This window comes from Neltuma alba, unplaced genomic scaffold (assembly GCF_004799145.2).
Source record: "Neltuma alba isolate B1F8T4 unplaced genomic scaffold, ASM479914v2 tig00011780_pilon, whole genome shotgun sequence".
Taxonomy (NCBI): domain Eukaryota; kingdom Viridiplantae; phylum Streptophyta; class Magnoliopsida; order Fabales; family Fabaceae; genus Neltuma; species Neltuma alba.
In genome coordinates, this window is record NW_021636403.1 from 103138 (window position 1) to 119154 (window position 16017).

General features: G+C 33.6%; 2 protein-coding genes across 2 annotated transcripts in view; both read left to right on the forward strand.

Annotated features, from left to right (window-relative positions):
- LOC114717868 (uncharacterized) overlaps positions 1-5805 on the forward strand; it is a 70190-nt gene extending 64385 nt beyond the window's left edge. Inside the window, exons 9-13 of the mRNA XM_028903090.1 lie at positions 1867-2968; positions 3224-3499; positions 4205-5020; positions 5137-5566; positions 5738-5805. Of these exons, the coding sequence (XP_028758923.1) occupies positions 1867-2968; positions 3224-3499; positions 4205-5020; positions 5137-5566; positions 5738-5805 (2692 nt within the window). The remainder of the gene's footprint in view (positions 1-1866; positions 2969-3223; positions 3500-4204; positions 5021-5136; positions 5567-5737) is intronic.
- A 2880-nt stretch (positions 5806-8685) lies between these two features.
- Positions 8686-10189, forward strand: LOC114717869 (replication protein A 32 kDa subunit A-like). The gene is made up of 6 exons (XM_028903092.1): positions 8686-8787; positions 9159-9269; positions 9354-9451; positions 9556-9597; positions 9960-10037; positions 10117-10189. Exons 1-6 carry the CDS (start codon positions 8686-8688, stop codon positions 10187-10189), a joined length of 504 nt encoding a protein of 167 aa, XP_028758925.1.
- The last annotated feature ends 5828 nt before the right edge of the window (positions 10190-16017 follow it).

Consider the following 16017-nt stretch of genomic DNA (forward strand, 5'->3'; position numbering starts at 1 on the left):
GGAAGCAATCTATTTACTAAGAGGGTTAATAGAAAGATATAGAAGTAAAAGAAGGGATTTACATATGGTTTTTATTGACATGGAAAAGGCTTATGATCGTGTGCCAAGAAAAGTAACGTGGAAGGCTTTGGAAAAGAAATGTGTACGGGTTGCTTATATCAAAGCCATACAAGATATGTATGAGGGAGTAACTACCAGTGTAAGGACGCCTGGAGGTGAGACAAAGGACTTCCCTATTCAGATTGGCCTACATCAGGGATCCTTTTTGAGTCCGTATTTGTTCAACATTGTTCTGGATGTTCTAACTGAACCTATTTAAGAAAAAATCCCTAAGTCCATGCTTTTCGCGGATGATATAGTTCTCATGGCGGAATCAAAAGAAGAGATTAACACTAGATTGGAGTTATGGAGAAGGACTCTAGAGTCGAAAGGTCTCCGCTTGAGTAGGAACAAAACAGAATATATGCATTGTGATTTTAGGGGGAGGCAAGGCAATGGGGATTTGGAGGTGAAGAAGGGGGAGCAAATCATTCCTCAAGTGTCAAAGTTTAAATACCTAGGATCCATTATACAGGAGGATGGGGAAATTGATGGAGACGTTTCTCATAAAATACAAACTGGCTAGTTAAAGTGGAGGAAAGCTACCGGATTTATTTGTGATAAGAAGGTACTTGAGAAATTTAAATGAAAATTTTATCAGACTGCTGTAAGACTAGCTATGTTGTACGGTAGTGAATGTTGGGCAATAAAAGGAAAACAAGAGCACAAATTCGGGGTAGCAGAAATGAGGATGTTGAGATGGATGTGTGGTCATACAAGAAAAGATAGGATTCGAAATGAAAATATCAGAGCAAGAGTCGGTGTGACACCTATCCAAGAGAAAATGATTGAAAATCGCTTAAGATGGTTTGGACATGTGCAGAGAAGGCCATTGGAGGCCCCGGTAAGGAGGGTGGATCAGACAAGATGGAGTCCCATAAAAAGGAACAGAGGAAGACCAAGGAAAACGCTTAATGAGGTCATTGAACGAGACCTTCTAGTCAACAATATATCTAAGGACTGGGTTGTTGACAGAGCACAATGGCGTCGTGTGATTCATGTAGCTGACCCCACCTAGTGGGATAAGGCTTGTTGTTGTTGTTGTTGTTAAATGATTTTTTAATTGTATTCATGTTAATAAATGATATTTTGGTCCAACGAATGCTATTTAACTAGCATATCATAGACAGGGAAATAGAAATAAACTCTAAAATACAACTTTTGATTTGAAAGGAAGTTTATACAAGTTTTGAGAATAAAAAGGAGTTCTCTATAATTTACTTTCTTTTTTTTTTGCTAGCAGGTCACTTGTAATATTGTAAATGAGAAGATTTTATGCATGTCTAACAAATAACAGCAATTTATCAAAGAATAAGTGTTATGTTTTTATTTTTTTTTTGGTTTTTGATAAAGGAAAGAGAAAGAATGTTATATTGATGCCTGCATATAATCAGCAAGCCAGGGTGTAGTTCTGACAAGTAACTGAAAGTTTTGAAGTCAGATATTGAGTGTATTATTAGCTAGCCAAAAATTTGTTTTACCGTTTTTTTTTTCATTTTTAAGTATAGCGATTTCACAAGCATAAATGATGTTATGTTCTGTTTTAAATTATTGCTTTGAATTTGGTCGAATCGACATGTCTTTTGTTTGACATTTCCGGTTCCATGGGTATTGTAGTGTTATAGTTTCCAACATGGTTTCTATTTGGTTTGTTCATAATGTCTGCTCTAATTCTGACATGTTACCTTTAATAGCTTGACAATTTTTCTTTTCTACTCATACTTATGTTATTGATGCTCATTTCTGTTTTATTTGTTTATGATTCAGGAATGAAAGTGAGGATATCAAGAAAATTGTTGAGCATGTTCGTAAAATGCTGGACAAGAAAGACTTGTTTATTGCTAAACATCTCGTTGGAGTGGACTCTCGTTTGCAAGATTTGATTAACATATTACAAAGCTATTCAGTGAATGGTGTTCTCCTGCTAGGGATATGCGGGATTGGGGGTATCGGCAAAACAACCATTGCCAAAGCCATCTATAATAAAATTGGTCGAACATTTGAGAGCAAATGCTTTCTGCCAAACATTAGGGAAGTTTGGGGGCAATATAATGGTCCAGTTAAGTTACAGCATCAACTTCTTTCAGAAATTTGTAAAACAACAACGAGTGCATCGCGTAGCATTGATTCAAGAAAAATCACATTGGAGGAACTTCTTCCCCATAAGAGAGCACTTCTCGTAATTGATGGTGTGAATGAGGTTGAGCAACTAAATGCTTTGTTTGGAAGTCGGAAATGCTTTGGTCCAGGAAGCAGAATAATTATCACTACGAGAGATAAGCATCTGCTCAAACTCCTTAACATGGATCATGTATATACAATGAAGAACATGGAGATATGGGAATCTATTGAGCTTTTTTGTTGGCATGCATTTAAGCAACCATATCCTAAAACAGGTTTCATTGACCTTTCTAGAAATATAGTTGCTTATTCTGGAGGAGTACCTTTAGTCCTTGAAGTCCTAGGTTCTCATTTATTTGATAGGGAAGAGAAAGAGTGGATAAGTGTACTGGACAAACTAAAAAGAATCCCCAATGATGAGATACAAGAGAAGCTAAAAATAAGCTTTGATGGTTTAACTGCGACGGAAAAACAAATCTTCCTTGATATATCTTTCTTCTTTATTGGGATGGATAGGAGTGATGTTACACGGATATTGGATGCTTGTGGATTTTTTTCAGACATGGGAATAAGTGTCCTTGTGGAGCGGAGCCTTGTAATTGTTGATGAGAAGAACAAGCTTAGCATGCATGATTTGCTGCGAGATATGGGGAGGGAGATAGTCCAAGAACAATCACCAAAACAGCCTGGAAAGCGTAGCAGATTATGGTTTAATGGAGATGTGCTTGATGTCTTATCAAAACATACTGTAAGGACTTTCCTATCTTATATTTATCATTCTTTCTAAAACGTAAAATGGCATGGGAACACAATTGAATGTGAATGAATTGGATAAGTAGGTATATTTGCAGTTAATTTTACTCCTGGGCAGAAATTATGTATCTTAAAATTCATTGTTTTAGTTGCTCTAGAAACTTGCTTGTCAAATGGGTTTACATTTTGCCTTTCAGTAAATGAATAATAGAGGTACAAACTTTAAATTTTATATGCTATTTATTTGCAGGGTACAGAATTTGTCGAGGGGCTAGCTTTGAACTTGTCACAAACCCATAAAGATTGTTTCTCTACCAAAGCATTTGAGAAGATGAAGTCACTCAGATTGCTCCGTCTTGATAATGTGGATATTGATGGAGACTATCGACACATTAGTAGAGATCTCAAATGGCTTTGTTGGCATGGCTTTCCTTTGAAATACATCCCTGCCAATTTTTATCAGGAAAATTTAGTTGCTATTGAGTTAAAGTACAGTAACCTCAGACAAGTTTGGAGGGAAACCCAGGTATGTATGCTCTGTTTGTTGGCATCAGGAGTAAAATTTATTCATTATTAGATTTTGTTTTACTGCATAACTTCTAGACCGGTCGTTATTTCAGACTTTTCTAATAACAACTTCTGGATGATGCTTAGTTCATCACTATTCTTGAACATAGCTGAATTTTTCTTCAATTTACTTTCTTTTTTATGTTCGGTGTTATAGATACTTGCCATTCCACCATCATAATAACTTATTTGTATTTCGCTTTCAGGAGTTCATATCTAGCTAATTAAAGCGGTCATTTCAATTGAAGTGTTTTGGAAAAGATACTTTTTCTGAGATGGGAGATTTTATGGAGTTTAATCAATGTTTATAGAAGTTGATAAAACCTGTTGGTGGAATGTCAAAATCATGCATACTTTCTTCCAAACTCTGTTATATAAACCATAAAATCAAGCACTCGATGTTTTACTTACCATTTTCTTATTAGTTTGTTCTTTTATAGGGTGTAAAACACTTTTTTTATGAGACCTGCCAAATATTGAAGTAGTTTCCAAGCCTTTGAATGCCTGCACGCTTATTTTTACTCTGATAGCTATGCTTTAGAATTAGCCTTTAATGGTAATACCAAATTTCATGGGAGACACTTTCAAACATTCATGGCTGTTCATTTACTTTATTTTATGGGTTTTTCACTAATTTTCCCTTGAATTTTTTTTCTTCTTGCAGTTATTGCACAGGCTAAAAATCCTCAATTGTAGTCACTCCCCTTCCTTGATGCAAACTCCTGACTTCACAAAACTTCCAAATCTTGAAAAGTTGAACCTTAAAAATTGTCGAAGTTTGTGCATGGTTCATCATTCCATCGGATGTGCCCATAAACTTCTTCACATAAACTTGAAGAATTGTACCAACCTTCGCACTCTCCCAAGAAGTATTTATAATTTAAAATCACTAAAAACTCTTATTCTAGCTGGTTGTGCAATGATTGAAAGGTTAGAAGAAGATATAGAGCAAATGGATTCCTTGACAACTCTGGTTACTGATGAGACTGCAATAAGACAAGTGCCATTTTCTTTTGTGAGGTTAAAAAGTGTTGGATTTATATCTATTGGTGGCTACAGCGGATTGTCAAGTGATGTGTTTCCTTCTCTCATTTCATCATGGATGTCCCCAACAAATAATCCTTTATCTCTTATCTCAACATATGTGGGCATGACAATTTCCTCGGATATATTGAATAGGAATATCCCTAGTCCTTCATCTATTTGTGACAACCAGTCAAAGCTACAAAGCCTTTTTTTGAAAATCACATCAGAGAATGACCCTGAAGTTACTCGAGGTGCTTCAAAAATTCTGGAGTCCTCCCATGCTAGAATTTGCATGGACAAGGCAACAGTACCAAATACTTCAAAAATCTTAGAGATTGAATCTTCTGTGTTATCTGGTCACACCTCAAGATCAGAAAATTGCTTGAGACATCTTTTAATTCAGATTGGAAATAATGACCAAGTCACTGCTACGCTTCTAGAGAATATCTCACAGGTTCTCTTTTCAATTCGTTTTTTTCCCTTTTGGTTGAAAAGAAGAGAATGTGAATTCTAATATATGCTTGCCCAATTATATAGTTGAATTAAGCTACTGCTTGTGTTATTAAGCAGGGATTGACTACCAAGAATTACGGTGATGATTATGTCCTTCCTGGTGACAATTATCCTTATTGGCAAAGTTTCAAAGGTCAAAAAGCTTCTGTGAAATTTAAAGTGCCTCAAGTTAGCAGCTTTGATTTGAAAGGGATAATTATTTGTTGTGTATATTTCCCTTCATGTGATTTGGGTAACAAAGCCTGTGAATCTTGTATTAGCCTAATGATCATAAATTATACAAAGAAAACCACTCTACACTACAGGCAAGATTCACTGACTTCGTTTGAAGAAGCAGAGTTGAAGGAAATAATATCAAATCTTGACTCAGATGACCAAGTTGAGGTGATTATAGCTTTTGGTAATGGGTACACTATGGAAAGGACAGCAGTCTACTTGAAGTATTATGAGTCATTTGATGAACAAATAGAGCATCTACCACCACCAAGTATTGTTAGCTTCTTGAAACTATCTTAATTTGCACCAATTTTAAGAGTTAAATTTGATTAATGTTTTAGTTTCAAAGGGGAAAAAGAGTTACTAGATTATTGTTAATTTTAATTACCTTGTTCTTTAGGAAAACTTTACGGTTAACTGTTTTACTTCTCTGTTTTTGTAGGTAAAGAAATTGATGAGAAGCCCATGCAGACTTATGTCAGGAGGAGGAAGCGACAGAAGATAGATTAATTAGTAGTAGTATTTCTTTAGTAGTCTTTTTTTTTTAATTCCTTATTTTGCTATTGCATAATTTGAATTATTGTTTGAGAGAATTTAAGAGTCAAATAAGCATCTATATTGTTAAGAGGATCCCAAAATGTGTCAAGTATTATTTAGCTGTTGGAGTCAGTCACCAGATTTTAAGAATTATTTCTGGATTTTATTTTAATGCAATTTCAGTCTATAAATAGATTAGCTACCATATCACTCAAGTAATAACAGCTCATTTTTATCCCTGGGAGATTCTCCTTACTCTCTGGCTATTAAGAAATAGATGAGTGAAATACGCATCCTCTTTTTTTAATTAGATTTTCCTTTCATATAGTTTTTCCTAAAACAGTTTGAGCCCCTGCCAGAGATGCACAGAGAAGACCAAAAACCACGTAATCTCTCAGAGCTTCAGGAAGGAGAAGCGGTGGAGTCAGAGAGTCCAGAAGGGCAGAAGGACCCGACAAGACAAGGATTAAATGCTTATCTTTTTCTCTTTATCAGTAATTTTTTTTTAATCTTTTTTTAACCTTTCATATAGATGAGTGAAATACGCATCCTTTTTTTTTAATTAGATTTTCCTTTCTCTTTATCGGGAGAATCTCCAAAAAACAAATGAATAACTAAAAAAATGTGTTCTCATTTGTTTTTAAAATATTGTTAATAGTTATTATGTGAAATTTTAAATTTTAAAATTATTTTTGCGAGATTCTCCTCTAATATTTGTTAGATTATCTGGTCTTGAAAAAATCCATACTATATTTGCATTTGATTTTGATAAATTTAATACTTTTCAATAGTTAGTATTTTTAAATCAAGATTATTTATATAACTCGATAATAATACAACAATAAGTACGATATCATTATATGGGATTGGATACATGAATGCTATTGTGTTATATTAACAACCATATTCTATGATAATTTATTAACCAAAAGATCTCATTCAACTTCTCTCGGACCCGGATTAAAAAAAAAAAAAAGAGTTGTGTTAGGCTCTCTATAACCAACATAAAATTTTGTTGTTTTGTGAACGTGGATCTCATATAATAATAAAATTATAAAATTCAAGCTGTCCATTTTATGTGCAGTATATCTTTTAGTTAAAATACTAAAATATATATTTAATCATTTAATTTTATAGAGAGTTTCAATTTAATTTCTTAATTTTAAAAAATATATACTTTAGTTCTTTAGCTCTAAAATTATTAATAAAAAAATGATGATATTGAAATCTTAAATATTAATAAAATATCTTCAAATACTAGTAAATTCAAATACTAGTAAATTAAGTTTAATTTCCAAAATAATCACAATTATTATAAAAAAATATTATTTAAGCTCAATAATTTTAAAATTAAAGGACTAAATATATACATTTTAATATTAAAAGATCAAATTGAAATTTTATATAAAATTAAAGGTTGAAATTTATGTTTTAACCATGTTTGTTTTTTTTTTGTTACAAGAAGGCGAGATCGAACACGCAACACACACCCTACATACACGCATATGACTCGGCCAAACGGCCGGTTTTAACCACGTTATTTTAATTTCATTTCTTTCTCCCTTCGAATTTATTTGTTGCAATAGACATGTGTGTTTGCTATCTATTTAAAAGATGAGTTCTGATACCGTCAATATGCGAATCATTATGCCAATACTATGACCAAGGTCTTTTCACACTTTATTTACTCAAATTCGGGATTTTTATTAACACTTGTGCCAAGATAATCAAATATAGAGAGTTCCTAACCGGCCATTGGTCATTTCCACTGCACCAAGATGCCGTTCATGATTAAATAAGTCACCAAACAAAACTTCAAATTAAATTCCTTAGAAGTGGTCATAAGAGCTAGTTTAAAGGGTTGGCTTTTCAAAAGTCAAGATTTAATTAAAAGCCGGGCTTGCCAATTTTATTTCCACCTAATAAATCACTGACATGAGTATCAACTATCCAATATGAGTATTTTCGTCTTCAAACATCTTCATATCCTAAAGTAACATATAATTTTAACCAAGTTAGAAGTTATAATAACAAGGAAGTAAATATAATAGAAACAATAATAATGACGTGAGAGGTAAGTTAAAAAATAATAAGGTGATGGTTCATGGCAAAAAGAAAAAGGTGAAAGTTATAAATTTGAAGTAAAAAGAGAAAAAATTAAAATATGATAACAATATATATACACATTATATTAGAGATTGAGTTTAATTGATTCAAAATTATGGTTTAAATAAAATATTATTAATGAAAAAAAATTAATCTAAGGAATTTGAGCTTAGAATAAGGAATGCGCAAAATATCAAAATGCATATTACTTGTATATGATTTTTTTTAAAGTAAGAGGCAATGTATACTACTTAAGTCATAAAACAATATACAAGTAGAATAGGATAGTAGCATTATAATGAAAAGACCAAAAAACTAATTTTAATTTTTTAATTATTTTTTTTAAAAAAGGAATATTTTAATTTTACCCAAAGAAAAGAGACAAAAATATAAGAAAAGTTATAACAAGGTCTAAAAAAAATTAATTGTCAACAAGTTTTAATTATAAATAAACGGTAAACCTTTGTCATTTACTATCTTAAAACTTATCATTTACTCACTCTCTTTTTTTGGTGAATGTCATTTATTCATTTATGTCTCTAGCAATTCTCCCAAAAATACAAGACCACGCGAGTAAGTTCAGGGTAGACTTTTGCTATTTTCGTCAAAAAAGATTTAAAACCGCGCCAGTTTCAGATGCTCCATAGAAATTTCAGTTTCAAACCTCTGGAATAGTGCGTTCTGTCTCGCTACTCTCTGCTCTTATAGGGTTTCGATTTCCGAACCGCACAAAGAGCTAGAACAAGCATGCATTCCAGCGAGTTCGACGGCGCCGCAGCCTTCTCCGGCGGTGGTTTTATGCCGTCTCAGGCAGCTCAAGGCCATGAACTTTCCTTCTCCTACACCACGGTCCATATTTTCTCATACTTCTTCTATCTGCCTCGCTCCTTCTTTCTCATTTTTCCTTCTTAGTTTTTCGTCGTCTTCATAATCCCGCAATTTGACGTAGCAGCGAAACTATGTTCTTTGTCTACTGTTTTTATGTTCTGGCAAGAGCGATTAGTGCTTTGGTTTGCTAATAACCGAACTGCGACAGTTGATTCAATCTAATCTGTTTAATTCTATTTATTTTAAATTCCTCTGAGCAATTAGCAATCACATGGTTTTGCTGCATTTTGGCTTGATTATATTCTGGAATATTGGTGAAAATTATTGTTTGAGTTATCTTCGTTACTGTTCAAGTCAACCAATGAACCGACTCAATACTTTGCTTTTTGCAGAATCGTGATGCTCAGTCATTGCTTCCTCTGACGGTCAAGCAGATAAATGATGCATTTCAGTCAAGTGATGATAAGTCTAATATGATTATTGACGGCGTGGATGTTAATAATGTGAGTTTTTTGAATTTCAAATTGACCGTTGGTCGTGGTCTTCTTTTCTCTTGTTCTGATAGTTTCAGTTAAAATCGTATTTAGGTCACTCTTGTAGGAAGGGTGTGCAACAAGGCTGGAAGGATTACTGATGTTACTTTTGTACTAGATGATGGGACTGGAAGGATTGAGTGCAGTAAATGGTGATTTTTTTATTTGTTGATGTTTTGCCTTTTTTTTTTTTTTGTTAGTTTACTTTTTCTGGTCTTTTAAATTTTGACAGTGACAAGTAACTTTGCATGTGCAGGCTTCAGGAAGATGTAGACGCTAATGAAGCGGAGGGTCTCAGGTAATTTGGTTACTTATGTCTAATGCTGTATTCGCTTACTGATTTATTTTTTAATGATTTCTTACTTTCATAACCTTTTTCATTTCTTTCATTAGTCTCCTCTTTAAACAAACTTTTCTCGGTTACGTGATCATTGCGATCAAACCTTTTAGCATTGTAACTTGACACAATGAATATAGATTTATGAGTTGGTAATTTTCTCGCTAATCAGAATTTCAGAACATTACATGTCCAAGCGTCATTTGCCATTCTGCAGTGCGATGCTTTATAAAGTTATTATTTCTGGCTGCCACCTCTTTTTGAACGGGTCGTTTATTTCATTTCATGGAATATAATAACTCCTTTTCTTTTTTTGGTTGCAGGGATGGAATGTATGTGCGCTTACATGGACATTTGAAGGGTTTTCAGGGGAAAAGGACCTCAAATGTATTCTCTTTTAGGTATGCCATTAATATCAAGTCTAATTATTCAAGTTTAGCAGTTCAGTATTTTTTGTTTTCTTCTGTGTAATACTGTCAGAGTGCTGGCCTATAGTGAAGGTGGTTGGGTTTTGGGAAATGCATATGATAGGAACCTTACTAAATCCTGCTAGAATAACACAAAGAACGCTGCAAGACACTTATATTTGACATTGAAGCAGAAGTAGTCCTTGGACAGCTTACAGCAACCAATTCACTGTCTAATACCGACACATGCTAGTGCCACCAAGATTCAGTCAAATGTGACTGACCAAGCAAACACTTCAGTTACACACCTCCAGACCAATCACAAATGCAAACCAGAAACTCTAAGACGAGCTGGCTAAGACTCCTTCATTCAGCATGAGAAATTAGTAACATAGCAGAACAATCTGGGCACTATAAGAGCAGACAGAACAAGAGAAGAAATGAATAAGATGATAATGGCACAAGACCGGTGCCTAACTTTTATCTTAAAGGCTCTGTTCCCTGTTTTCCCGGGGCAGGTTTCCTTCTTAAATAGTTTCTTCGATCCGCTTCCTCAACCACCCTCTGACCCTTCATGCATTAAACCCTTGTACAATTGGCCAGTCTGTTGGTTTCAGCTCTAGTTCCCTGTTTCTACCTTTTTTCTTTGAGACAAATCTCTACGGCAGTAATAAATTGGGTAGTCCAATCAATACACCTTGTTTCTGTCACTTTGCCCTCAGCTATAAATCTACAAAATTATGTGACTTGGATGACTAATCCTATAATTATTAGTGTAAGTGGGTTAACGATCATTTCATCGAGTAAATGATGAGACCAAGCTGTTATTTTGTTGATAGTTTAATCTTCATTTGAATCACTTCCCGGGATTTCTCTATGCATTCTTTCGTTTTTTTTTTTTTTTAAGTTGTTAACATCATTCGATATGGAAAGGTTTATTTAAATGACTTTCTCTTGTTATAATTAATTCTCCGGGGACACTTTTATAATGGTTTTATAGCTATTATTTTGACATTAACAAAGTTCTATAGTATTTGTTTGGTCCTTGTTTCAGACTTTTGAACTCTACACTGGTGTTGTTTACAGGCCTTTGGACGACTTTAACGAGATTGCAAGTCACTTCATTGATTGTATATACGTCATCTCTATAATACCAGGATATGGGTATTAGTTTAGAATATTGCAGATTATATCTCGGTTTGACATGACATAAATGTGCATATACAATTCACGCATGATTGGGCTCTCCATTATTTTTATTTTATTTTTAATTTTCTTATTCTAAACTATAAAATTTGCAGAATAGTGTGCCGAATCAGCAATCTATGAGCTGATTCGATGTAGTCCTTACCTATTAATCCCACAAGAGGTTATCAAGCTGCCCCTTCAAATCAAGTGAGAGGACTATTTATAAATGATAAATTTATTTTTGACCATTTTATTAATATCTTATTCGATGTAGTCCTTTTTTTTTTCTTTTTGGGTCCTTCCTTGTTCTCTGGTCAGCGCATCAATGGTCAGAAGAGTGTTGAAGATATGGTCTTAGATATCTTGCACCTTCCCTCGAACAGGTAATTCTAGAATGTGATTTGTGTATGTTTAATAGTTAATGTTATTGAACATGCGGCAAACTCTGCTGCCCTCCTGGGTGGATGGATGTATCCTTGATTTTTTTTTTTCCTTCTTACTTTTATGGGGAAAAGAGAGAAAAGAAAAATGAGAAAATTACCCCCGGGAGCGGGGACAGGGGGAAGAGAGAACAAGACTAATCTCTAGATTATAGGCTCTTCCAGATGGCTGCTTAAAAATAATTTAAATCTTACTTTCGAAGCAAACAAAAGAAAATTGACAAGGGCATATAACATCAAGTCATGAGAATTACATCGGGCTAGGCAAGAATCAGATTTAAGCTGTGAGGCCATACATTTGATCATATATTGCCAGGTTGACATGCATAAGCTTTGCTTAAAATTGGAGTGTTCCCTCCAGTGCTTCCTAAGGTGCATACGGTTGTAACTTTTTATGGTTTTCAAAGTTTCTTTATCATTATGTTCTGTGTTACACGGTTGTAACAACTTAATAGTCTTCAAATTTTCCTTATCATTATATTCTGTGTTATTGTCCTATTATTCACATATGTGTGTGTGTGTTTTTTTTTTTTTTTTTTTAATTTGTACTCGCAAAATTTGGTCCATTACTTTACTTTATCTTTCTGTTGGTTCAGGGCAACAGAGGAGGGGGTCTCTCGGGATCTTATTGCACAGCATCTTGGACTTCCTTTGGATAAGCTCATGTCTGTCTACTTATCCTCCCTCCTTCCCCTTCTTATGTTGCTTAGCAGGACTATGTTGAGGCAGGTTCTGGTTTTGTAGGTTATCCATAAAAAATCTTATTGAGGAAGGCGCCATTTATGACTATAGCTGATCATTGCATGTCAATTATCAATGGTTGATATCTTGTCAACGACTTTGATCCTTATCTGAGCCGGTCTGGTAATGATTATCCATTGCACAGTTCACTTTGCTTAACCCTCTATGCATCGTAGCAATTGCGTCAAATACGGAGAGAAGCTGAACCTTACTCTTAGTACAAGACCTTGATGTTACTGTTTCTACTGTTCTTTTTACTCGCTAACTAATGATAGTGTGAGTTAGTACAGATTAACTGATATGTAATTAAACTGCCTTGTAAAGGGGTTTGTCATGAATGCTGGAACCTTTGTTGAGGGGCTTTTGTTTGGGGGACCAGTAGTTATCTTGTAAGTATATTATGTAGTGAGAAGCCAAAATACTTTTTGAGCCTATAGAAGCTGAATGGATTGTTAGAGGAGTTCTGAAAGAATGATTTGGTTGCTAGAGGAATTCTGAAAGAACGTTATTGGTAAAATCCATTTGCAGGCATCGATTGGGCTTATGTTTAAAGCTGAATCCTATGCATAGTGCTATCAGATGCATTGCTATTTCATACAACTCACGAATAAAGATTAGTTTTTGGTTGTTCCGATGTGTACGAGATTTTTGGCAAAAATATGATATGAAATGCGTGATTCTTTAATACTATTGACAAGTTTGTTTTGCATGAATTGAGATAGGAAGAAATTTAGCGCCGCCTTTAGACAATCAAGGGGACGTTAAGAGTAATAAATATAGATTTGTGATGTGGCGATAAATTAATGTTTCCTACCTTTTTAGAACTCCCGGTATCTCTGCACGTCAATTCAATTAGCCTTTTGAAAAGAAAAAAACATTGGACGTTTTTGCTGAATTCAGCTATAAATTGCACCGTGCATCCTAGTCCCCCTAGGAGCGTCCGCCATGAAAACAAAACTTTAAATTGTGGGCTTAGGATGCAATATTGGATTCATTTTGTGGGCGCTAGTACTGGGGCCTAATAGCAGTTCTAGCCCACGTTACATTCTGCTGTGAATAAATCAGAAAACAACTGGAAAAAAAGGAAAAAGACCCCTTCTGTCCCAACAGTAGAAGCTGAAACACTTTCCATTGAGTGAGAAATGATTCCCCTAAATCTTTCGTTTCTTTTTAATGACAAGAGAGAGCTAAAATTACCTGAAAATTTTTAGAGTATTGAGAAGGTATATTCTTGATTGCGTTTGGAAAATGAGGCAATTTAGGGTTTAATACACTTGGATCATTTTCGTAGAATACTATAATTGATCAATAAGCAGCAATAATTCCCTTCAATTCTTTAGGTTATTGGGCGATCTCCACTTGCATATTGTTTGAGTACAAACTCAGACATCTTGTCAAATAATTTGCCAAATCTATGATTCCCTTTTGGGGTCATGTCAAATTATTTTTCTTTCCCCGATTTATGAATCAATCATCTTAATCAACCGCAAAATTGAGTATGGTTCAGAAAATGACAAGAATTTATATCCAAAAAAAAAAAAATAATCCTAGTTTATAATTACAAGATTGTATGCAATATGAGGAATTTCAGAAGGCAAAGGCAAGTTGTAAGATGGTGCGCATCAACACTTCTTCTTATTCTTTTTGACTATTTTCCTTTCATAGAATGTACAGTGGCAGTACAAAATCTGCACCCGAAAGTCTCTAAGCACATTTTCTTGTGGTGAAATTCACGCAGAACCTAATCCTTATTCCAATCCCATAGTAGTGGAGAATATTAAAAAAAAAGAAAAGAAAAGAACATGTATACATATTTGTGTGTGAGAGAGAGACTTTTGTGGGTCAATTTGAGATTTTGATGTGGATTATACTAAATAAATATCAATTCGTTTTTGTAAATTTGGTGGTCGGCAAGATGAAGCAACAATTGGCTTTTTGATGCCATCAAACGTCATGAGATATAGGAGTTAGGAATTTGAATATATAGTGGGGTCAAGTTGTAGACAATTATTTTTTTTATAATTTAAATTTGGTGACAGTTGGAAGCTGCCGAAAATTAATACATATCTTCTCTCTTTGATATAATGATAAAACTCTTGGTGATGTAGTACGGAAAATAGTTAAATTAAACTGTATATTCTTAAAGGTATTCTGATAACCTCAACAGCTGACAATTCACAAACTTAATCTAAACAGTTATTTTCGGAATCGGGGTAGAACAATTTAAAAATAATTTTTAATTATAATTTATAAAATATGAAATAAATACGTGAACATGCTCATAAGTTTTTAACATAAATAGGTCCAAATAAACACAGGCTTTTTTCGCTTTACAGATATTTAAAGAAAAGCGGAGAGAAAATGTATGAGTTAAGGGAAGTGGTTTCTGTGCAAAGATAATGGATATCCAAATAAGAGAAGTTCAGTTTTTTTTTAAAAAAAATATTTTAATGTGTGCAAAATATAAAACAAAAATGTCAATATTTCAAAAAAAATAATTTTTTATTTAAAAATTATTAGTTAAAAATTTTAAATTTAAATCACTAAAACGGTATTTAAATGATACATATCTCACTTAACAATGAGCATTTCACTGTAATAGACACCAAAGCTAGTTCTCAACAGAGGTAGGTTACTAGTCTAACTAATCATCTCCTATAATGCATGCAAAACATCTTCCTCTAAGTAGGAAGGTAATAGACTAACTCACCGCTAAGGAGTTAGGGTGTGTTTGGATTGGCAGTGGTAAAATTGACTTCAATTCTAACTAATTTTTGTAAACTGAAGTTAAAATAAAAGTCAGTTAGTGTAATTCGATTTACGTTTGGATGGGTGCTTATAAAAAGTCAATTGAAAAAGTTAAAACTTGTTTGAATAATTAATGAAAAAGTAAGTTTAGATGTAAAATGACTTAAAAGGATATAAATTATATTAAATAATACATATTTATATTATATGTATATAATGTAATAATTTTAAGAGAAATATTAAAATTAATTGTGAGACTGACTTAAAAGGAGTCCAAGTAATATTAGAAAATTTGTAAAATATAACTTGCCATATTTTAATTAAAAAGCTAATTTTAATAATTTTTTATTTTGATGAGTCAAACATAAAATTATAATAGTGACTAAAAATGAAGAGGGGGGAGAGACTATTAGTTATAAAAATAATAGCTACTAAAAATGAAATAAAAATAGTAACAGGGACTTCATTATTCATGAAAAGGGGGGAGAGAGAGAGAAATGATGTGTGGGAAGGAGAAGATGGGCATGTGAAAAGTCTTAACATTGGATGCGACGCTAACGTGGGAAAAATAGCAAAAAGTAGCGTTTGCTTTATCGTGTGATCAGTCAGATATGAACTTTTTCAGTAATGCTGACCCAAACAAGCAAAAAATCACAAATGAGTTTCAAACCTTCATTTCACAAATTCCTAAGCACGTTTGGATCTTTAAACGGTGATCCAAACAGGTGCTTATAGGTTAGACCTCTACTTCATGGGTTTACTTGCGTGGTCCATCTATCACAGTCCACACAAAATCATAAAGACCAGTGTGTAATGGACTTAAATAATTAACTAACATCATTAACCTTGTAACTAAT

Coding starts and splice junctions, on each gene's coding strand:
- LOC114717869 (XM_028903092.1), top strand. CDS start 8,686: ATGCATTCCAGCGAGTTCGACGGCGCCGCAGCCTTCTCCGGCGGTGGT. Junction 9,452..9,555: donor AGGATTGAGTGCAGTAAATG/GTGATTTTTTTA, acceptor TTGCATGTGCAG/GCTTCAGGAAGATGTAGACG. Junction 10,038..10,116: donor TCAAATGTATTCTCTTTTAG/GTATGCCATTAA, acceptor TAATACTGTCAG/AGTGCTGGCCTATAGTGAAG.